The 22,984-nt window shown below is 43.6% G+C and overlaps 1 protein-coding gene across 10 annotated transcripts in view; it reads right to left on the bottom strand.

The window, feature by feature from the left end:
* GIT2 (GIT ArfGAP 2) overlaps positions 1-22,984 on the bottom strand; it is a 77,052-nt gene that overhangs the window by 48,558 nt on the left and 5,510 nt on the right. For all 10 annotated transcript variants that reach the window (XR_009209118.1, XM_032168729.2, XM_032168722.2 and 7 more), the window contains exons 3-7: positions 22,122-22,234; positions 21,395-21,500; positions 15,447-15,533; positions 15,212-15,342; positions 12,792-12,886 (exon numbers count right to left, since the gene is read on the bottom strand). Coding sequence is in view for 9 of the 10 variants with exons in the window: in XM_032168729.2 (XP_032024620.1) it covers positions 12,792-12,886; positions 15,212-15,342; positions 15,447-15,533; positions 21,395-21,500; positions 22,122-22,234 (532 nt within the window). In the remaining variant the exon portion in view is untranslated. The remainder of the gene's footprint in view (positions 1-12,791; positions 12,887-15,211; positions 15,343-15,446; positions 15,534-21,394; positions 21,501-22,121; positions 22,235-22,984) is intronic.

The following is a 22,984-nucleotide window of genomic DNA, read 5'->3' as shown; positions in this document are numbered from 1 at the left end:
TGCTACACCCAGCTAATTTTTTTACATTTTTAGTAGAAACAGGGTTTCACCACATTGCCTAGGCTGGTCTCAAACTCCTGGGCTCAAGTAATCCACCTGCTTAGACCTCCCAAAGTGCTGAGATGACAGGCGTGAGCCACCGTGCTCGGCCTGAGTTTTAAAAATTCTTTAAATATTCTGAATATGAGTAATTTGCTGGATATGTGATTTCCAAATACCTGTATTTTCTCCCAGTCTGTTGCCGGTCTTTTCATTTTCTTAACTAGTTTTCTCAGAAAACTTTTCCTTTTTTTTTTTTGAGACGGAGTTTTGTTCTTGTTGCCCAGGCTAGAGTGCAATGGCACAATATTGGCTCATTGCAACCTCTGCCTCCCGGGTTCAAGCGATTCTCCTGCCTCAGCCTCCCAAGTAGCTGGGATTACAGGCATACACCACCATGCCTGGCTAACTTTTTGTATTTAGTAGAGACACAGTTTCACCATGTTAGTCAGGTTGGTCTTGAACTTCTGACCTCCGGTGATCCACCTGCCTTGGCCTCCCAAAGTGCTGGGATTACAGGCGTGAGCCACTGCACCTGGCCAAAAATTTTCAGTTTTTATGAAGTATAATTTATCAATATTTTCTTTTATGGATTGAGTTTTGGTGTTATATTTAAGAGGTTTTTTTTTACCCCTTGCAGAGGCAACGTCTTGCTCTGTCGCCCAGGCTGGAGTACAGTGGCATAGTCATAGCTCACTGCAGCCTCGACTTCCTGGGCTCAAGTGATCCTCCTACCTCAGCCTCCCAAAGTACTAGGATTACAGGTGTGAGCCACCATACTCAGCTGATAGCTAAAAGCTTTCATCCAAGATCACAAAGATTTTCTGTTTTCTTTTTTTTTTTTTTGACACACAGTCTCATTCTGTCGCCCAGGCTGGAGTGCAGTGGTGTGATCTCAGCTCACTATAATCTCCATTTCCTGGATTCAAGTGATTCTCCTGCCTTAGCCTCCTGAGTAGCTGGGACTACAGGCGTTCACCACCATGCCCGGCTAATTTTTGTATTTTTAGTAGAGACGGGGTTTCACTATGTTGGCCAGGCTGGCCTCGAACTCCTGACCTCAGGTGATCCACCCGCCTTGACCTCCCAGAGTGCTGGGATTACAGGTGTGAGCCACTGTGCCCGGACCTCTTACGTTTTCTTCTAGAAGTTTTACAGTGTCAGGTTTTACATTTACATCTATGATCCTTTCTAGTTTCGGGGTAAGGTGTGAGGTTTAGGTTGAAGTTCACTTTCCTGCACGTGGATGTCCGGTTGTCCCAATGCATTAAAAAGACTATCCTGGGGCGCATGCAGTGGCTCATGCCTATAATCCCAGCACTTTGGGAGGTCGATGCGGGCAGATCATGAGGTCAGGTGATCAACACCATCCTGACTAACACGGTGAAACCCCATCTCTACTAAAAATACAAAAAATTACCTGGGTGTGGTAGCGTGCGCCTGTAGTCCCAGCTACTCAGGAGGCTGAGGCAGGAGAATCACTTGAACCTGGGGGGCCGAGGTTGCAGTGAGCCAAGATCCCACCACTGCACTCCAGCCTGGGTGACAGAGCGAGACTCCGTCTTAAAAAAAAAAAAAAGAAAAAAAACAAACAACAACAAAAAACTATCCTTCCTCCACCACTGAACTGATTGCCTTTGCACTTTTGACAAAAATCAATTGAACAGGCCGGGTGCGGTAGCTCACGCTTGTAATCCCAGCACTTTGGGAGGCCAAGGCGGGCGGATCACGAGGTCGGGAGATCGAGACCACGGTGAAACCCCGTCTCTACTAAAAATACAAAAAAAAAAAATTAGCCGGGCGTGGTGGCGGGCGCCTGTAGTCCCAGCTACTCGGAGAGGCTGAGCCAGGAGGATGGCGTGAACCCGGGAGGCGGAGCTTGCAGTGAGCCGAGATCGCGCCACTGCACACTCCAGCCTGGGTGACAGAGCGAGACTCCGTCTCAAAAAAAAAAAAAAAAAAAAAAAAATCAATTGAACATATTTGTGTGGGTCTATCTCTGGATTCTCTATACTGTTTCAATGGCCTATATGTCTATCTCTTCATCGGTGTCACAGTCTTGAGAACTGTACAGCTTCATAGCAATTCCGAAAAATTGGGTGCTGTACTTCCTTCCACATTATTCTTCTGCAAAATTGTCTGGGCTACTCTAGTTCCTTCACCTTTCCATTTGAATTTTTAAATTATTATTATTTTTGGAGATGAGGTCTCACTCTGTTGCCCAGGCTAGAGTGCAGTGGCACGATCATGGCTCACTACAGCCTCAACCTCCTGGGCTCAGGTGATCTTCCCACATCAGCCTCCCGAGTAGGTGAGACCACAGGCATGCACCATCACACATGGCTAATTTATTATTTGTAGAGATGAAGTCTCGCCATGCTGCCCAGGCTAGTCTCAAACTCCTGGGCTCAAGTAGTCCTCCCGCCTTGGCCTCCCAAAGTGCTGGGATTACAGGCGTAAGCCACTATACCTGGCCTCCATCTGAATTTTAGAATCAGCTTGTCTATGTCTAATAAAAAATCCTCAATTGAAGTAAATTTACACATTTATTAACTTGTGGAGAATTGACATGTTATTGAGTCTTCATATCCATAAGCACAGTACATCTCTCCACTTACTCAGGTCTTCATTGATTTCTTTCATCAGCAGTTTTTGGCATATAGATACTACATATATTGTGTATTTCATTAGATTTACACCTAAGTACTTAATTTGGAGCTTTTTTATTTTTTTGAGACAGAGTCCCGCTCTGTCGCTCAGGCTGGAGTGCAGTGGCGAGATCTTGGGCTCACTGCAACCTCTACCTCACAGGTTCAAGCGATTCTCCCGACTCAGCCTCCCGAATAGCTGGGACTACAGGCGCCCACCACCATGCCCAGCTAATTTTTGTATTTTTAGTAGAGACAGGGCTTCCCCATGTTAACCAGGCTGGTATCGAACTCGACCTCAGGTGACCCACCCCCTTCTGCCTCCCAAAGTGCTGGGATTATAGGTGTGAGCCACCGCGCCTGGCCAATTTGGAGCTTTTATTACTGGTATTGTTTTTCTAGATTGTTTCCAATTGTTCACTGCTGGTCTAAAGAAATATGATGGATTTTTGGCAGGGCACGGTGGCTCACACCTGTAATCCCAGCACTTTGGGAGGCCGAGGCGGGTGGATCACCTGAGGTCAGGAGTTCGAGACCAGCCTGGCCAACATGGCGAAACCCTGTCTCTACTAAAAATACAAAAAATTAGCCAGGCATGGTCGGCGGGCACCTGTAATCTCAGCTACTTGGGAGGCTGAGGCAGGAGAATTGCTTGAACCTGGGAGGCGGAGGTTGCAATGAGCAGAGATCGCACCACTGCACTCCAGCCTGGGTGACAGAGCAAGACTGTCTCAAAAAAGGAAAAAAAAAAAGATGGATTTTTGGCTGTTTGATACAATTTTGGCCTGATGCAAAACTGTATTCTTGCAATCTTGTTTAACTCAAGGTTCTGGAAACCTTTTTGTAGGTTCCTTGTGATTTTCTACATAGAAATCATCTCATTTGAATGGGGACAGTTTGATTTCTTCCTTTTCAATCTGTATGCCTTTTATTTATTTTTCTTGCCTCTTGGCACTGGTTAGGATTTCCAGTGTGATGCAGAAGAGAAATGGTAAGAGTGGACACCCTAGTCTTTCTCCCAATTTGAGAGCAAACACAGTCTTTCATCATTAAATAGATACTGTTTATCAGATCAAGGAAGTCTCATCTATTCCTAGTTTGCTAAGAGTTTTTTTAAAACATGAATGGATGTTGAAGTTTGTTGAATGCTTCTTCTGCATCAACTGATATGATTATATAGTTTTTCTTTTTTACTGTTAACATGATAGATTACATTAACTGATTTTTTTTTTTTGAGACACAGTCTCGCTCTGTCACCCAGGCTGGTGTGCAATGGCGCAATCTCAGCTCACTGCAACCTCCACTTCCCGGGTTCTAAGTGATTCTCCTGCCTCAGCCTCCCAAGTAGCTACATGCATGCACCACCATGCCCAGTTAATTTTGTATTTTTAGTAGAGACGGGGTTTCACCATGTTGGCCAGGCTGGTCTCAAACTCCCGACCTCAAGTGATCCACCCGCCTTGGCCTCCCAAAGTGTTGGGATTACAGGCGTGAGCCACCGCGCCTGGCCTGATTTTTAAATATTAAATCAGTCTTGCCTATCTGGAAATCCCACTTGGTTATGTTGCATTTTTCTCTATTTTTTTTGAGACAGGGTCTCACTCTGTCACCCAGGCTAGAGTACAGTGGTGTGAACACAGCTCACTGCAGCCTTGAACTCCTGGGCTCAAGCAATCCTCTCACCTCAGCCTCCAGAGTAACTGGGACTACAGGCACGTGCCATCATGCTAGGCTAATTTTTTTGTTGTTGCAGTTTTGTAGATGGGGTCTTGCTATGTTGCCCAGGCTGGTCGCAAACTCTTGGCCTCAAGCAGTCCTCCTACTTCAGCCTTTCAAAGTGTTGTGATTACCACTGTGAGCCACTATGCCGGGTCTGTATCACTATTATTATTATTATTATTATTATTACTATTATTAGAGATGGAGTCTGACTGTCACCCAGGCTGGAGTGCAGTGGCACAATCTCAGCTCACTGCAACCTCTGCCTCCCAGGTTTAAGCGATTTTCCTGCCTCAGCCTCCCAAGTAGCCGGGATAACAGGTGCCCACCATCATGCCCAGCTAATTTTTGTATTTTTAGTAGAGACGGAGTTTCACCATGTTGGCCAGGTTGGTCTCGAACTCCTGACCTCAGGTGATCCACCTGCCTCAGCTTCTCAAAGTGCTGGGATTACAGGCATGAGCCATTATGCCCAGTCTGCTTTGTATTTTTTTTTAATTATCCTTCAATGTCTGTGGGGTTTATAGTGACAATTCCATCTGTATTCTCTCATTTTTGTCAGTATTGCCAGACATTTATGAGTTTTACTAATCCTTCTGAAAAACCAGCTTTTGGTTTCATTCATTTTTCGCTACTGTTTCCTTCTTTCAGTTTCATCGATTTTTCGCTACTGTTTCCTTCTTTCAGTTTCATTGATTTCTGCTCTTTACTATTTGCTGCCTTCTGTTTGGTTCAGGTTTATTTTGCTCTTTTTTTTTTTTTTTAAGTTTCTTAAGGGAGGAGCTTAGATTAATAATTTGAGGCTAGGCGCGGTGGCTCACGCCTGTAATCCCAGCACTTTGGGAGGCTGAGGCAGGCAGATCATTTGAGGTGGGGAGTTAGAGACCAGCCTGGCCAACATGGTGAAACTCCATCTCTACTAAAAACACAAAAATGTGCCAGGCATGGCGCTGTATGCCTGTAATCTCAGTTCCTCAGGAGGCTGAGGCAGGAGAATCACTTGAACCGGGAGGGGGAGGTTGCAGTGAGCCAAGATTGCACCACTGCACTCCAGCCTGGGTGACAGAGCAAGACACCGTCTCAAAAAATAATGATGAGAATGATTTGAGACCTTTCTTCTTTTCTAAGGTAAGAATTTAATACTATAAAGTTTTCCTCTAAGCATTGCTTTGGCTGCATCCCAGAAATTCTGATATGCTGCATTTTCATTTTCATTCAGTAGAAAATATTTTTTCCCTTAAGACTTCCTCTTAGATCCATGGATTAGTTAGAAGTGTGTTGTTCAGGGCTGGGCACGGTGGCTCACACCTGTAATCTCAGCACTGTGGGAGGCTGAGGTGGGTGGATCACCTGAGGTCAGGAGTTCGAGACCAGCCTGGTCAACATGGTGAAACCCTATCTCTACTAAAAATACAAAAATTCGCTGGGTGTGGTGGCACGCGCCTGTAATCCCAGCTACTAGGGAGGCTGAGACAGGAGAATCGCTTGAACCCAGGAGGCAGAGGTTGCAGTGAGCCGAGATTGCACCACTGCACTCCAGCCTGGGCAACAGCACAAGGCTCTGTCTCCAAAAAAAAGCAGCATGTTGTTCAACTTCCAAGCACTTGGGTGTTCTCCAGTTTTATTTGTATTACCTATCTGTAGCTTAATACTATTATGGTCTGAAAATATACTTTATAGAATTTTAATTATTTTAGATTTGCTAAGGTTTGTCTTATGACCCAGGATATGGTCTATCTGGGTGAATGTTCAATATGTACTTGAAAAGAATGTGTATTCTAATGTTGTCAGGTAGAAGAGTCTATAAACATCAACTAGATCTAGTTGGGTTTTCGTCTGGTTTAGTTCTATATCCTTACTGATTTTCTATCTACTAGTTCTATCTATTACTAAAAGATGAGTGTAGAGTCTCCAACAATAATTGTAGATTTGACCTTCTCTCCTTTTAGTTCTATCAAAGTTTGCTTCATGTATTTTGAAGGTCTGTTGCTGGATGTGTACACATTTAGAACTGTTATGCCTTCTTGATGAATTGACTCATTTCTGATAACAGTATGACCCTCTCTATCCGTGCTAATATTCCTTCCTTTGAAGTCTACTTTGTCTCATATTAATATAGCCACCCTAGCTTTCTTTTCCTGAGCCTTTGCATGGTATATCTTTTTATACTTTTGGCTTTTAACTTATTACCTATATTCTTATATTTCAAATGGGTTTCTTGTAGACAGTATATATTAGGCCTTATGGTTTTTTGTTTGTTTCTTGAGGCAGGGTCTTGTTCTGTCGCCCAGGCTGGAGAGCAGTGGCATGATCAGCGCTCACTGCAGCCTTGACCTCCTGAGCGCAAGTGATCCTCCCACCTCAGCCCCTCCTGAGTAGCTGAGACTATGGGCATGCACCACCATGCCTGGCTGCTTTCTATGAAATTTTTTGTAGTGAAGCAATCTTGCTCTGTTGCTCGGGCTGGTCTCAAACTCCTATGCTTAAGCGATTAGGAGAATTGCTTCAGGCTCCCTGAAGTGTTGGGATTACAGGTGTGAGCCGCAGCTCCCAGCCCCTTTTGTTTTTTAATCCATTCTGACAATCTCTGCTTTTCATTGATGTGTTTGGGTCATTAACATTTAATGTAATTATTGATATGTATGGATTTAAGTCTATGATGTTATTATTTATTTTCTATTTGATCCTTAGTTTTTTGTTCTCCCCCCTCTTCTCTTTTGAATATTTTGAATCAAAATATCTTTTGATGATTTGAGTAATTTTTAATACTCCGTTTTCATTTACTTCTAGCATTTTTGATCACATATCTTTATAGTCTTTTTTTTTTTTTTTTTTTTTTTTTTTTTTTTTTTTTTTTTAGGTGGAGTCTCACTCTGTCACCCAGGCTGCAGTGCAGTGGCATGATCTTGTCTTGGCTCCCTGCAACCCCTGCCTCCCGGGTTCAAGCGATTCTCCTGCCTCAGCCTCCCAAGTAGCTGGGACTACAGGCACGCACCACCACACCTAGCTAATTTTTGTATTTTTAGAAGAGACAGGGTTTCACCATGTTGGCCAGGATGGTCTCAATCCCTTGACCTCATGATCTGCCTGCCTCAGCCTCCCAAAGTGCTGGGATTACAGGCGTGAGCCACCGCGCCTGGCTTATAGTCTTCTTTTAGTGGTTATGGTAGAAATTACTATACATATATACACACACACACACACACACACACACACACACACACACACACCCCTAACTTTTCACAGTCTACTTAGAAATCCTATTTTACATTTCCAGTAGACGGTAGAAATCTTACCATTATATTTTTTACCCTACCCCCTTTTATATTATAGTTGTCAAATGTATTACATTGATATATGCTGAAAAGTTGTCAAATGTATTACATTGATATATGCTGAAAACCCTACTAGACAATTTTTTTTGAGACGGAGTCTCACTCTGTCGCCCAGGTTGGAATGCAGTGGCGCAATCTCGGCTCACTGCAAGCTCCGCCTCCCAGGTTCATGCCATCCTCCTGCCTCAGCCTCCTGAATAGCTGGGACTACAGGTGCCTGCCACCAAGCCCGGCTAATTTTTTGTATTTGTAGTAGAGACGGGGTTTCACCGTGTTAGCCAGGATGGTTTCGATCTCCTGACCTCGTGATCCGCCCACCTCAGCCTTCCAAAGTGTTAGGATGACAGGCGTGAGCCACCCCGCCTGGCATTTTTTTTTTTTTTTTTTTTTTTGAGATGGAGTCTGTCACCCAGGCAGGAGTGCAGTGGCACGATCTCAGCTCACTGTAACCTTTGCCTCCTAGGTTCAAGTGGTTCTCCTGCCTCAGCCTCCCGAGTAGCTGGGTTTCAGGCATGTGCCACCATGCCCAGTTAATTTTTGTATTTTTAGTAGAGACAGGGTTTCACCATGTTGGCCAGGCTGGTCTCAAACTCCTGACCTCAGGTGATCTGCCTGCTTCGGCCTGCCAAAGTGCTGGGATTACAGGCTTGAGCTACTGCCCCTGGCTGACAATGTTATAGCTTTAAGATATGTATGACAATTTCAACTTTTTGTTTGTTTCTTGAGACAGGGTCTTACTCTGCCAGATCTTTAACATTTCTGTTGTTTTTCTTTCATTCCTAAAGTTCCAAGATTCCCTCTGGCATCATTTCCCCTCCACCCAAAGAACTTTCTCTAGCATTTCTGTTAAAGTAAATAATAATAATTTTTTTTCCTGTTATAATGTCCTTATTTTGCCTTCATTCCAAAGGTTATTTTCATTGGATATAGAGTTCTGGGTTGACAGCTCTTTTCTTTTAGCACTTTGAAAGTATTGTTTCTACCATCACAAAGAAGATGAGAAAAAAATAATAATAAAAAATAATAATAATAAAAAAGGAGCAGTGGCTCATGCCTGTAATCCTATCACATTGGGAGGGCCAGGTGGGTGGATTACTTGAGCTCAGGAATTCAAGACCAGCCTGGGCAACATGGTGAAACCCCATCTCTACAAAAAATACAAAGGTTATCTGGGCACAGTGGCACACACCTGTAGTCCCAGCTACTGTGGATGCTGAGGTGGGAGGATCACTTGAGCTCAAGAGGTTGAGGTTTCAGTGAGTCGAGATCACGCCACTGCACTCCAGCCTAGGAGATGGAGTGAGGCCCTGTCTCAAAATAATAATAATAATAATAAAAGTATTATTCTGGCTGGGTAAGGTGGCTCATGCCTGCAGTCCCAGCCCTTTGGGAGGCCGAGGTGGGCAGATCACGAAGTCGGGAGTTTGAGACCAACCTGGCCAACATGGTGAAACCCCATCTCTACTAAATACGCAAAAATTAGCCGGGCATGGTGGCAGGCACGTGTAATCCCATCTACTCAGGAGGCTGAGACAAGAGAATCGCTTGAACCTGGGAGGTGGAGGTTGCAGTGAGCCAAGATTGCACCACTGCACTCCAGCCTGGGCAACAGAGAGAGACTCCATCTCAAACAAACAAACAAATAAAACAAAGTATTATTTCATTTCCTTCTCATCTCTATGGTTTCTGCTAAGAAATTCACAATCATTCAAATCACTATTTTTCTTTTTTTTTTTTTTCTGCTCCATAATTTATAGTTGTTTTATTTTATTTTTTATTTATTATTTTTTTTTTATTATACTTTAGGTTTTAGGGTACATGTGCACAATGTGCAGGTTTGTTACATATGTATCCATGTGCCATGTTGATTTCCTGCACCCATTAGCTCGTCATTTAGCATTAGGTATATCTCCTAATGCTGTCCCCGCCCCCCCACCCCCCACCCCACAACAGTACCCGGAATGTGATGTTCCCCTTCCTGTGTCCATAAGTTCTCATTGTTCAATTCCCACCTATGAGTGAGAACATGCGGTGTCAAATCACTATTTTTCTATATATGTGTCACTTTTTCCTGGCTGCTTTCAAGATGTTTTCTTCAACTTTAGTTTTCAGCAGTTTGATTTTGATGTGTCTCAACTGTGGATTTGAGTTTATCTTCTTTGGAATTTTCTAAGTTTCTTGAATCTGTAAGTTTATGTCTTTCACCAAATTTAGAGGTTTTTTTTTTGAGAGGGAGCTTCGCTCTGTTGCCCAGGTTGGAGTGCAGTGGCGCAATCTGGACTCACTGCAACCTCTACCTCCCAGGTTCAAGTGATTCTCGAGCCTCAGCCACCTGAGTAGCTGAGATTACAGGTACGCACCAACAGGCCTGGCTAATTTTTGTATTTTTAGTAGAGATGGGGTTTTGCCATGTTGGCCAGGCTGGTCTCAAACTCCCAACCTCAAACGATCTGCCCGCCTCAGCCTCCCAAAGTGCTGGGATTACAGGTGTGAGCCATTGAGCCTGTCCCAAATTTAGAGGGGTTTTTTTTTTGCCAATATTTCTTCAAATACGTTTTCTGCACACACCACTCTTTCTCATCTCTTACTGGGAATCCAATGACATAAATGTCAGACATTTTAGTATTTTCCCACAGGTCCCTGAGACTCTGTTCAGTTTTTTCTTCCTACTGTTTTCTCCTCTCTGTTGCTTAAACCAGATAATTTCTAGTGATCTGTTTTCAATTCACTGACTTTCTTTGTCATCTCTATTCTTCTATTAAGCCCATCCAGTGAGTTTTAAATTTTTAGTGTTTGTATTTGCCAGTTCTAATATTCTTATTTCGTTCTCTTCTGTATCTTCTGTTTGTCTGAATGGGACTTTCTATATTCCTGTTTGTTTCAAGAATGTTTGCTTTTACTTCTTATAGCATGGTCTTAGTAGCTGCTTTAAAATCTTTGTCTGATAACTCCAACATTTGTGTCATCTTGGGGTTGGCATCTGTTGGCTGCCTTCCCTGGCAAGTACATGAGAATTACTCATATGTCAAGTCATTATGGATGGTATCCTGGACATTGTGAATGTTATGGGACTCTGGGTCTTCTTTAAACTTTATGCAAAAATGTTAATATTTTTGTCTTAGCAGGCAACTGACCAGGTGAGGTTCTGCCTCCTGGGCAGATGGTGAGAGAATAGAGAGAAAAAGAAAAGCAATCAGGATCCCCCCTCATCCCCTTGCTCAGAGATTTAGGAACCTGTGCTGCCACTGCTATTGCCCACAGGCTTGCCTAGGGGCTGGATGGGAGAGATCAGAAAAAGGGAGGAGGAGGAAGAAAAAACCCCAGGGGAATCCCCTTCCTCTCTGTCCTGTAGAAGTCTCATTTCCTGCTCTTTAACCAGAAAAAGGCTTTTTTTTTTCTTTTGAGATGGAGTCACATTCTGTCCCCCAGGCTGGAGTGCAGTGGCGCAATCTTGGCTCACTGCAACCTCTGCCTCCTGGGTTCAAGCAATTCTCCTGCCTCAGCCTCCCAAGTAGCTGGGACTATAGGCGCCTGCCACCATGCCCAGCTAATTTTTTTGTATTTTTAGTAGAGACGGGGTTTCACCATGTTGGCCAGGATGATCTGGATCTCCTGACCTCGTGATCTGCCCACCTCAGCCTCCCAAAGTGCTGGGATTACAGGCGTGAGCCACTGCACCCTGCAGAAAAAGGGTTTTTTGCACTCATTATGTACTTCCAGTTTTCAGGCTGTCATTGAAGTCCTATCAGAAGTAAGACAAAGAGGACACTCACCACCAGCTAATGGCACTTTGAGTTCCCTAATCCACCAACCAGGATTTACTTTTCAGAGTCTTTAGCTAGCTACTCCAAGCATTTGGTCCAGGTCTGTTAGTTCTATTTTGCAGGAGACCCAGTGGGGTATGCTTACTCCATCTCACCCAGAACTGAAACTACACCAGAGGCTATTAACTCTATCATACAACCAGGATGGAGAACCACTGCATACATGTATGTGAATGTTGTACATCAGGGGTTGGCCAATATTTTCTGTAAAGGGCCAAATAGTAAATATTTTAGGCTTTATGGCCGTCTGGCCTGTTGCAACAACTTAACCTATTCAACTCTGCTGTTATGTGAAAGCAGCCATACACAAGGTATAAATAATTGGGCGTGGCTTTCTTGCAATAAAACTTTATTCATTTATTTTTTAGAGAGATAGGGGTCTTGCTTTGTCACTGCACCCAGGCTGGAGTGCAGTGGCACGATCATAGCTCACTGCCACCTTGAATTCCTGGGCTCAAGTCCCAGCCTCCCAAGTACCTGGGACAACAGGCGCGTACCACCATGCCTGGCTGATTTTTTAAAAAACCCTTTTGTGGAGACGGATTCTCACCCCTCTTGCCCAGGCTAGTCTCGAATTCCTAGGCACAAGCAGTCTTCCTACCTTGGCCTCCCAAAGTGCTAGGATTACAGGCAAGACCCACTGCACCCGGCAAAAGCTTTATTTATTTGTTTATTTTTATTTATTTGAGACAGAGTCTCAGTCTGTCACCCAGGCTGAAGTGCAGTGGCGTGATACAAAACTTTATTTAATAAAACAAGTAGCTGGCTAGATTTGGGCTACAAACCATGGTTTGCTGACCCCTGTTCCCTATCGCAAATAGCCAAGTTGGCTTTGACAAAGTTTACTTCTGGACTTTTTTTCCATTCCTTAGGAAGAATTTTTCAAATAACTAGAAAGGTTATTGCTTTGCTCCTACATTCCTAGTCCCACCATGTTCAAGAACTGTGGTACCCATTCAATTTTGCTTTGGTTATTCAATCTGATTCTTGAAATAGTCATTTCTCTAGAGCTATTAAAAATGAAAAATCTAAGGAGATTTGTCCAACTTTATATCTTTTACATGTAACTGACAATTCTGTAGTTATCCTTTCAAATTAAAACCCATATGTACAGCTTTCTCAGTGATATGTTAAAGCAGAGGAGGTAATAACAAATAGTGTCCCAAATTGTTTTTCTAGAACCTTCCCAACTGGAGATGTGAAGCGGTCGTTCTCCATCCACTCACCTGGTTTCCTGCCACAGAGATAGAAGGCTAGTCTGTCCGTTAGCTCATACTGTATTTCCACGAGGCGCTCTGCCAGCTCATGGTGCCCTCCTTGCCTATCAAGAGAAAACAAAGTACCATTTATATCGCTCACTATTCACTGGCTTTAAAATGGAGAAGTACAAAGATGTCTCCTGAGACACCTGAGCAGTTTATCACACAGGACTTTTGAGAATCATCAACCTTCTTGTGGGAGGTAGATTTCTGAAGTCTACTTTGCATCCTACTTTTATAAATGGTTTTCACCATCTGAACTAACCCCTTTCCTTTATTAAGGCACAAAATAGAATATTTAATAAGAAATTCAAAGACTTATGAGACGGAAGGATAAAGAATGACTTAATTTAATAAGGTAAAAAAATGAAATTAATCAATGGTTTAGGGTAGAGGTTCTCAAAAATTAACTAGCGCATTTCTAGAAATATACCATGTGCAGGCCACACCCTTGGAAATTCTGAATCAATGGGGACAGGATGGGGCCAGGGGCCAATACGTTGAAGAAGGTCCTTCCCCTAGGTGATGCTGATGCAGATAGTCTGACTCTGGATGAGAGTCTAGTAACCACTTCAAAGGCTTCAAATCAGCAAGATACAGGCCAACCTAACGCACAGCTCACGCCTGCAGCTACTTCTGCCTCCTTATCTTCAATTTGCACAACAGAAAATATTAAGTTTACCTTTCAACACCCATGAAATAAATACTTAGGCTGCTTAGGATCCTTTTAGTAACAAGGATACAAATTATATTGAGATTATTATATGCAAGGTACAAGTGTGAAAATTCCAAGGTAAGCGTAGTAAGTATCATTTACCCAGGGCTCTCGTCCAAGATCAAGTATATTTTGTGGTTTTTGTCCTTAAAATGGCAAAAACTGCAATTACTTTTGCACCAACCTGATAGTTTCAGCCAGCTTCTCTCTCCACCATTCAAGGCACTCACAACACCCTCCAACCTACCACACAGCTTTGATTTGTGAGAGGCACATCTTATTCTTTCATTTTTTAGTATCTGTGAAATCAGGAAATATCCTACAATTGATGATACACCATAATTTAATTGGCTGAGCTCTTTTTATAGTGCTTTGTGAAATAATGAAGCACCGTGCAATACTGTACTCCTGCTGTTATTCCCAGACCCACTCTGTTCTTTCCAGTCAGGTCTCCTGCTGTGCTGAACACACTTTGTCCCTCCCTGCCTCCTGATCTTGACTCCTGCCTTTCTTCTTACCTGGAATGCTTCAGCTCCTCCTTCACACATTCAAATCCAACCCATTCTTCAAGACCAGCTGAAGAAATTTCTTAAATGATTTGGACCACAATGAAGAAATCCTATATATGCTTTTTAAGACCAATTATCTATTTTGGCAATGAATCCCATATGGTCTTGCCTCCTTGAACTCTTTCAGGCATTTATGAATCATCTTTTCCAAGAGAGCAAATTCTGGGAAGGCAGTTTTGTTATTTGCCCATTTTATCCTCTGTGGAGCACAGTATTGTGCTTCACAGTTAATAAAAGTATTTTGGAAAAAGAAGGAAAGATGATTGATCTTTGGCCATTTAAATGATATTCAAGACTATTCTACAGATTTATTTTTCAAGGACTTTATTAATAAAGAAAAATTTAAAGAATTTTACAGTGAGCACTTTTTTTTTTTTTTTTTTTTTTTTTTTTGAGACAGTCTTGCCCTGTTACCCAGATTGGAGTGCAGTGGCATGATCTCGGCTCACAGCCAACCTCTGCCTCCCAGGTTCAAGTGATTCTCCTGCCTCAGCCTCCCAGGTAGTGGGATTACAGGTGCCTACCACCATGCCCAGCCAATTTTTTTTTGTATTTTTAGTAGAGACAGGGTTTCAGCATGTTGGCCAGGCTGATCTTGAACTTCTGGCCTCAAGTAACCCATCCGCCTTGGACCCTCAAAGTGCTGGGATTACAGGTGTGAGCCACCGTGCCTGGCCTAGAGTAAGCACTTAGATGTCTACTACTCAAACCTTAAAATTAACATTTTACTATACTTGTTTAATCACATATCTATGTATACATTTGCTTTTAAGTTCAAGCAATAACTAAGATTATTAAAAAATAGAAGCGTGCATTCTGTAATTCTTGATACTTGATTTGGAATCTGACTACAGCTCAACTATCACTGTGTTATAAAGGATCAAGTAAAAGACTGGAAGCTTAGCACACTGGTTCATGATTCTAGCCTTCCTCAACTTTGCCAGCCTGAGCTTATATGCATTTGAATGTCTTCATCTGTAAAATAAAATAATGTACATCTTTAAAGGGGTTAAATATTAACATGTACAACTTAGCTATTTAACAAGGAATCATACCCAACAAAAAAATCCCAGAGAGAAGTAGCGAGAATCTAGGTCTCTTACCTTGCATAATCAACGGGAGTTTTTCCACTAGAATCCTGTGTGCCTGGGTCTGCTCCATATACTGCCAATAATTCAGCCTGTAAAATCTGCCCTGCTTTGGAGGCAACATGGAGCGGGGTGTTTCCTTTTTCCTAAGAATCATTAATAAAAAGTAGACAAAAGAGCACATTAAATAAAGGCTATATGAACACAACTCACTTAGTTTCAATATCTGAAGCAATTAATGTTTTCTTACAGGATGAAAGAAGTTGGCTTGTGCTCCTAAAGATAACAGTCTCAAACAGGTTTCAAGATTCCCTGTTCTCACGCTCGAATGGAGTTGCTGAAAAACGCAGAAACAAAAAAGGAATCGTAGTTAGAGGTGTAAAAAATGATGTCCTAGGGCAGCTGATAGACCATTTTAATATATGTTACATCAGTAACACACAATCTTTATTTGTCTCGGTAAAGTCCATGGACCAGTCTCTCCTTTGCCAGTCACAACTGTCCCTGGGCTGTAAGGTGGGGTCAGGCCATTTTACTGATAAGGAAACTAGGGCTGTGAAGGCTGACTTGCCCAAATGCGTGACTTGTCTAAGAAATGGCACAACTAGAGCTTGAGTGAGAGGCAAGACTGTGTGAAGAGGTGACTGTGCATGGCTCTGACATATGACAGACCTGAATTTCAAACTATACCCACTTCAAGCTGTGTGGCCTGGAGAAAGGGCTTTAAGCAATCCGAACCTCACTTTCTTCATCTCAAAAATGTCAACAATGGCCAGATGCAGTGGCTCATGCCTGTAATCCCAGCACTTTGGGGGGTTGAGGTGGGAGGATCACTTGAGCCCGGGGGTTTGAGACCAGCCTGGGCAACATAGCAAAACTCTGGCTCTAAAAAAAATACAAAAATTAGTTGGGTGTGGTGGCATGCAAGCCTGTAGTCCCAGCTACTAAGGAGGCTGAGGTGGGAAGATCACCTGAGCCTGGGCAGTGGAGGCTGCAGTGAGCTGTGATCATGCCACTGCACTCCAGCCTGGGCGACAGAGCGAGACTCCGTCTCAAAAAAAAAAAAAAAAAAAAATTTAAAAAGGTGGCATTTTTCTTTTTAGAAAGGGTCTTGCTTGCTCTGTCATCCAGGCTGGAGTGCAGTGGAGTGATCGTGGCTCACTGCAGCCTCAGTATCCTGGGCTCAAGCAATCCTTCCACCTCAGCCTCCCAAACAGCTGGGACTACAGGCGCCGGCCACCATGCCCTGCTAATTTTTTATTTTTCAATACAGATGAGGTCTCACTATGTTGCCCAGGCTGGTCTCGAACTTACAAGCTGAAGTGATCCTCCCACCTTGGCCTCCCAAAGTGTTGGAATTACAGGCATGAGCTACCGTGCCCGGCCCTATTCACAGGGTTATTATAAGGATTTATTGATATAATAAAGTGCTCAAAGAATACAAATGCTATAACAATTATTATTATTAGTTGTTACTGTAATTAAGGCTTTAGGACTTCAAATTCTACACTGCGTAAGCTACAGGATCCTGCCTTATACAATACCCTCTCTACCACATTATTCTTGGCCTGTATAATATGCTTTAATAAAGTCTTTCAGGGTAGGAAAAGGCCTGTGATATACCGAATTCTGTACTACGGCAGAAAAGCTCTTATACGTTCAGAAGATGAGCTGCCTTCCTTCAAATCTAACCTAGAATTGTCCAAGATGCAGTAACCATTATCACAGGAAAGAAGAAATCTACTCTAACATCTATTTCTTTTTTTTTTTTTGAGACGGAGTCTCGCTCTGTCGCCCAGGCTGGAGTGCAGTGGCGCAATCTCGGCTCACTGCAAGCTCCGCCTCCCGGGTTCACGCCATTCTCCTGCCTCAGCCTCTCCGAGTAGCTGGGACTACAGGCACCCGCCACCACGCCTGGCTAGTTTTTTGTATTGTTAGTAGAGACGGGGTTTCACCGTGGTCTCGATCTCCTGACCTTGTGATCCGCCCGCCTCGGCCTCCCAAAGTGCTGGGATTACAAGCGTGAGCCACCGCGCCTGGCCTCTAACATCTATTTCTAAGTCTTGTTTAACTTTTTAAATAGTTTTTTTGTTTGTTTTTTAAACACGGGGTCTCGTTATGTTGCCCAGGCAGGACTGAACTCCTTGGCTCAAGCAACCCTTCCACCTCAGCCTCCCAAGTAGCTAGTATTACAGGCATGTGCCACTGTGCCTAATTTTTTAAAACTTTGGTAAGGAAAAAAAAAAAAAAAAAACCCCAACACATACCAAGTCTTATTAATCAATGGAAGTAGCAAGTATATGCATTTCTTTTTTTTTTTTTTTTTTTGAGACGGAGTCTTGCTCTGTCGCCCAGGCTGGAGTGCAGTGGTGCAATCTCGGCTCACTGCAAGCTCCGCCTCCCGGGTTCACACCATTCTCCTGCCTCAGCCTCTCCGAGTAGCTGGGACTACAGGCACTTGCCACCATGCCCGGCTAATTGTTTTGTATTTTTAGTAGAGACGGGGTTTCACCATGGTCTCGATCCCCTGACCTCGTGATCCGCCCGCCTCGGCCTCCCAAAGTGCTGGGATTACAAGCGTGAGCCACCGCGCCTGGCCAAGTATATGCATTTCTATGCAAAATTTCAAATTCTGAATTCTTCAGCCAGATTCTGCTGGGGATTAAAAAAGGGGGAAAAAAAAAGGCTGGATGTGGTGGCTCACGCCTGTAATCCCAGCACTTTGGGAGGCCAAGGCAGGCAGACTGCTTCAGCCCAAGAATTTGAGACCAGTCTGGACAACATGGTGAAACCCCATCTCTCCAAAAAAGACAAAAATTGGCCGGGCGCGGTGGCTCGTGCCTGTAATCCCAGCACTTTGGGAGGCTGAGGCAGGCAGATCACTTGAGGTCAGGAGTTCAAGACCAGCCTGGCCAACATGGTGAAACCCTGTCTCTACTAAAAATACAAAAAAAATTAGCCGGGCATGGTAACGGGCACCTGTAATCCAAGCTACTCAGGAGGCTGAGGCGGGAGAATCGCTTAAACCCAGGAGGTGGAAGTTGCAGTGAGCTGAGATCGTGCCGCTGCACTCCAGCCTGGGTGACAGAGAGAGACTCCATCTAAAAACAAAACAAAACAAAACAAAACACACACACACACACACAAATTAGCCAGGCTTGGTGGCACATGCCTGTGATCCCAGCCACTTGAGAGGCTGAGGTGGGAGAATCATTTGAGACTGGGGAGGTTGAGGGTGCAGTCAGCCATGATTGTGCCACGACACTCCAGCCTGGGCAACAGAGTAAGACTGTCGTTTAGGCTGGAGTGCCGTGGCATGATCTCAGCTCACTGCAACCTTCGTCTCCCCAGTTCAAGAGATTCACAGCCGAATTCTACCAGACATACAAAGAAGAGCATCCTACTGGAATTATTCCAAACAATCAAAGAGGAGAGAGGCTTCTCCCTAACTCATTCTGTGAAGCCAGCATCAGCCTGATACCAAAATCTGGCAGAGACACAACAAAAAAGGAAAACTTCAGGCCAAAATCCATGATGAACACAGATTTTTAAAAAAAACTCTCAACAAAATATTAGCAAACTGAATCAGCAGCACATCAAAAGTTAATCCACCATGGCTGGGCGCAGTGGCTCACGTCTGTAGTCCCAGCACTTTGGGAAGCTGAGACAGGTGGATCACGAGGTCGGGAGTCCGAGACCAGCCTGGGCAACATGGTGAAACCCCGTCTCTACTAAAGATACAAAAAATGGCTGGGCACAATGGCTTACGCCTGTAATCCCAGCACTTTGGGAGGCTGAGGCGGGCGGATCACGAGGTCAGGAAATCGGGACCATCCTGGTTAACACGGTAAAACCTCGTCTCTACTAAAAATACAAAAAAAATTAGCCAGGCGTGGTGGCGGGCGCCTGTAGTCCCAGCTACTCAGGAGGCTGAGGCAGGAGAATGGCGTGAACCCAGGAGATGGAAGCTTGCAGTGAGCCAAGATTGCACCACTGCCCTCCAGCCTGGGCCACAGAGCAAGACTCCATCTCAAAAAAAAACAAACAAAAAAAACCCAAAATACAAAAGATTAGCCGGGCCTGGTGGCACGTGCCTGTAATCCCAGCTACTAGGGAGGCTGAAGCAGGAGAATTGCTTGAACCTGGGAGGCGGAGGTTGCAGTGAGCCAAGATCGTGCCATTGCACTACAGCCTGGGCAACAGAGTGAGACTCTGTCTCAAAAAAAAAAAAAAAAAAAAATTAACCCATCATGATCAAGTAGGCTTTTTTGCTGAGATTCAAGGCTGGCTCAACATACACAAATCAATAAATGTAATTTGCCACATAAGTAGAAGCAAAAGCAGGCCAGTCGCGGTAGCTCCTGCCTGTAATCCCAGTACTTTGGGAGGCTGAGGCGGGCGGATCACGAGGTCAGGAGATCGAGACCATCCTGGCTAACATGGTGAAACCCCGTCTCTACTAAAAATACAAAAAAAATTAGCTGGGTGTGGTGGCAGGCGCCTGTAGTCCCAGCTACTTGGGAGGCTGAGGCAGGAGAATGACATGAACCCGGGAGGCGGAGCTTGCAGTAAGCCGAGATAGCGCCACTGCACTCCAGCTTGGGCGACTGAGCAAGTCTCTATCTCAAAAATAAATAAATAAATAAACAAATAAATAAATAAATAGAAGCAAAAGCAAAAACCACATGATCGTCTCAATAGATACAGAAAATGTTTTCTTTTTTTGAGACAGGGCTTTGCTCTGTCGTCCAGGCTGGAGTGCCATGGTGTAATTTCAGCTCACTGCAACCTTCACCTCCTGGGCTCAAGTCATCCTCCCACCTCAGCCTCCCGGGTAGCTGGGACTATAGGCGTGTGCCACCATACCCGGCTAATTGTTATATTCATTGTAGAGACGGGGTTTCACCATGTTGCCCAGGCCGGTCTTGAACTTCTGAGCTCAAGTGATCTGCCAGTCTCAGTCTCCCAAAGTGCTGGGATTACAGGTGTGAGCCATCGCACCCAGCCAAAAAGTAATTTAAAAAGTTCTGAATAAGTAAGTCCTCATGCTCTGTGTGAGTAAGCATTTATCCAAGGCAGCGCTCTGAAAATAAATATGCACATTTCTTACAGCATCTCTCAAAAACATGCGAAGGCCCACATAAAGAAAACCACCTCACTCATTTTACAAGTATCATAAACCATTCTGTGTACTATAGCTTTGAGTCACACATTGCTTTCCGAAGATCATACTCACTGTTCAACCTGGAAACCTGAAGAAGTCCCCTTCCTTTAGTACTTTTTCTAGTCCTTATTAAAAAGAAAAAATTGTCCTATAAACTTTCTAGTCCCTTCTAGAAACAACTCTGAGATGGTTCCTATTTCAAAGTTAAACAAACAAAAAACTTATCAAAATATAATTTAAAAGCCATATTGGAAAAACACAAATAGCCTTCCAGAGACTTACTTTTCCTCTTTGCCCTGAACCTCCACTATATGAATGGCTGCCATTTGAATTCAGATTAAAGACGAAACCAATTGACAAAAAAGCTATTAATTAATTAATGTGCAGAAATGAGTTTTTTTCTTTCTTTAAAAACTTTTTTCAGCCTGGGCAACATAGCAAGAACCCGTCTCTACAAAAAATAAAAAATATTAGCTGGGTATGGTAATGCGCCTGTAGTTCCAGCTACTCGGGAGGCTGAGGTGGAAGGATTGCTAGAGCCTGGATGGTCAAGGCTGCAATGAACCGTGATTGCACCACTGCACTCTAGCCTGGGCAACAGAGCAAGACCCTGTCTCAAAAAAAACAAATGAAAAACAAAAAAACCCTGGCCGGGTGCAGTGGCTCACACCTGCAATCCCAACACTAGGAGGCCGAGGCAGGCGGATCACCTGAGCTCAGGAGTTCGAGACCAGCCAGGCCAACATGGCAAAACCCCGTCTCTACTAAAAATACAAAAATTAGCTGGGCATGGTGGCATGCGCCTGTAATCCCAGCTACCCAGGAGGCTGAGGCAGGAGAATCGCCGGAACCTGGGAGGCAGAGGCTGCAGGGAGCCGAGATCGCGCCACTGTACTCCAGCCTGGGTGACAGAGAAAGACTCTGTCTCAAAAAAAAAAAAAGCCCACAACCAAACTTTTTTTTTGTTTTTTTTCAAATAAAACAATATGCTGTCTCAGCCAGCTCTTTTAGGGATTTTAAAAGGTGTGACCCACCTTGCTAAGGTCTTTGGCAGTCACACTATCGTCATCCCGGCAGGGCAAGCGATGGACGAACGCTAACATTTGATACTTGGCTCTGATGAATTCCGCTTTATTGGGACTGGTTCAAAAACAAAAAAGAAAACAGTTCACTCGTTCAGATACAACAATCCCCATTCTTTGTACTGTAAAAAGAAGAGGAAGTGACCCACATCCCTCACTTGAGAATAAAATGAACAATGCTCAAGTAAGTTTCAGCAAGGTTTAAGACCTGAAGTTTGAAAACATACATTAGTTATTATAATGGCTGGGATTCCAGAGTACCTGCTTTTTATAGTAGTCATCTTCTCTGTGTAATTGTCTGAACTGACTTAGCAACCTTGGGAGAAAGCAGCATTTAGTCCTATCTTATAGGTGAGGCAACAGGCAGACGGGTGCCCAGACCTAGATTTCTGGTCTGATCGCCTCTTATTTGAATATAAGTTTAAATCTGATTACATTTACAGACTCCAAGCCATGGTTTCCAACTGAGGAAGCCACTTACTCCTGCCAGGTGGCCATGCTAAACAGATGGTCCTGCCCCACCCCATTCTGCATTTCTAATAGCAAAGAGCCTGATGCACGACTAGTGTAACCCCCTCCTTTGCTGCCCTTGTGGAGACTGACCAAAAATAGCTGCACTCCTTTCGGTGGGCCCCATTTGTTATGAAGAAATAAAAGTATTTATAAACATTCCACTCACTGTACTTTATCCTGTGGATTAGCTTTACGTCTTCCACTCATAATAGACGCAGGGTCCAGCAAAGAATGCTCCCATATAGAGTTAGCACCGTTATTATACAAGGTCTCAACCATCTAAAACCAAGCAGGATGACATAAGACTTCAATTTCTTTTCACAAATATTAATGGGGATCAGTGACTGAACAGAGTAAACAAAGTCCTGTTATAAATGCTCATTTGTTAGGAATATCATTCATATCATTGTTTTCTGATTTGAGAATGAGAAAGATGATCAATCTATATGCAGGATTCAGCTTTGACTAGTAGCTATCCTACTAGTCAAAAGAAGTGTGACTGAACTGTTCTTATTCAGTATGAAAGAAAAGTACTCTGACACCTTAGAGCAGGGTTTCCCAAACCTAATTGAACACTATTTTCAACATTCTTAACGACCCATGTACTATCTATATTATTCACTTAATATTTGTCTTTAAAGCCCCTTACTTTTAAAAACAACTACAGTTTGATGTGCTAGTTATAGCTTTCCCATACACAGTAAAATAATGTAACCATTAAAAAAAACATGTATTACCCACATCTGTCTTGAATACCACTGGTGGTTCCATATTTGGGGAATTGTTGCTTTAGGGTCAACCCTGGCATTCTAAACAACTCATCTCTGGACTTTACTGAGATTCTATAATACAATCTGGCTTTGTAAACACAGACAGACCTGAGAGCAGTAAATAGCCCCTTTCACATGAGCGTGAGCTGTTAGAAACTTCTAAGCAAAAGTTAGTAATAAATCATATCTCCAAATTTCATTTCAAGGCATGACTCCTAAAACAGCCCCATCTGTTTTTTACAGCAGTGTAGTTATTTTC

Source organism: Hylobates moloch, unplaced genomic scaffold, assembly GCF_009828535.3.
Source record: "Hylobates moloch isolate HMO894 unplaced genomic scaffold, HMol_V3 SCAFFOLD_12, whole genome shotgun sequence".
Lineage (NCBI taxonomy): Eukaryota > Metazoa > Chordata > Mammalia > Primates > Hylobatidae > Hylobates > Hylobates moloch.
Note: the sequence above shows the minus strand (reverse complement) of the source record. Positions and strands in the feature narration are given on the sequence as shown.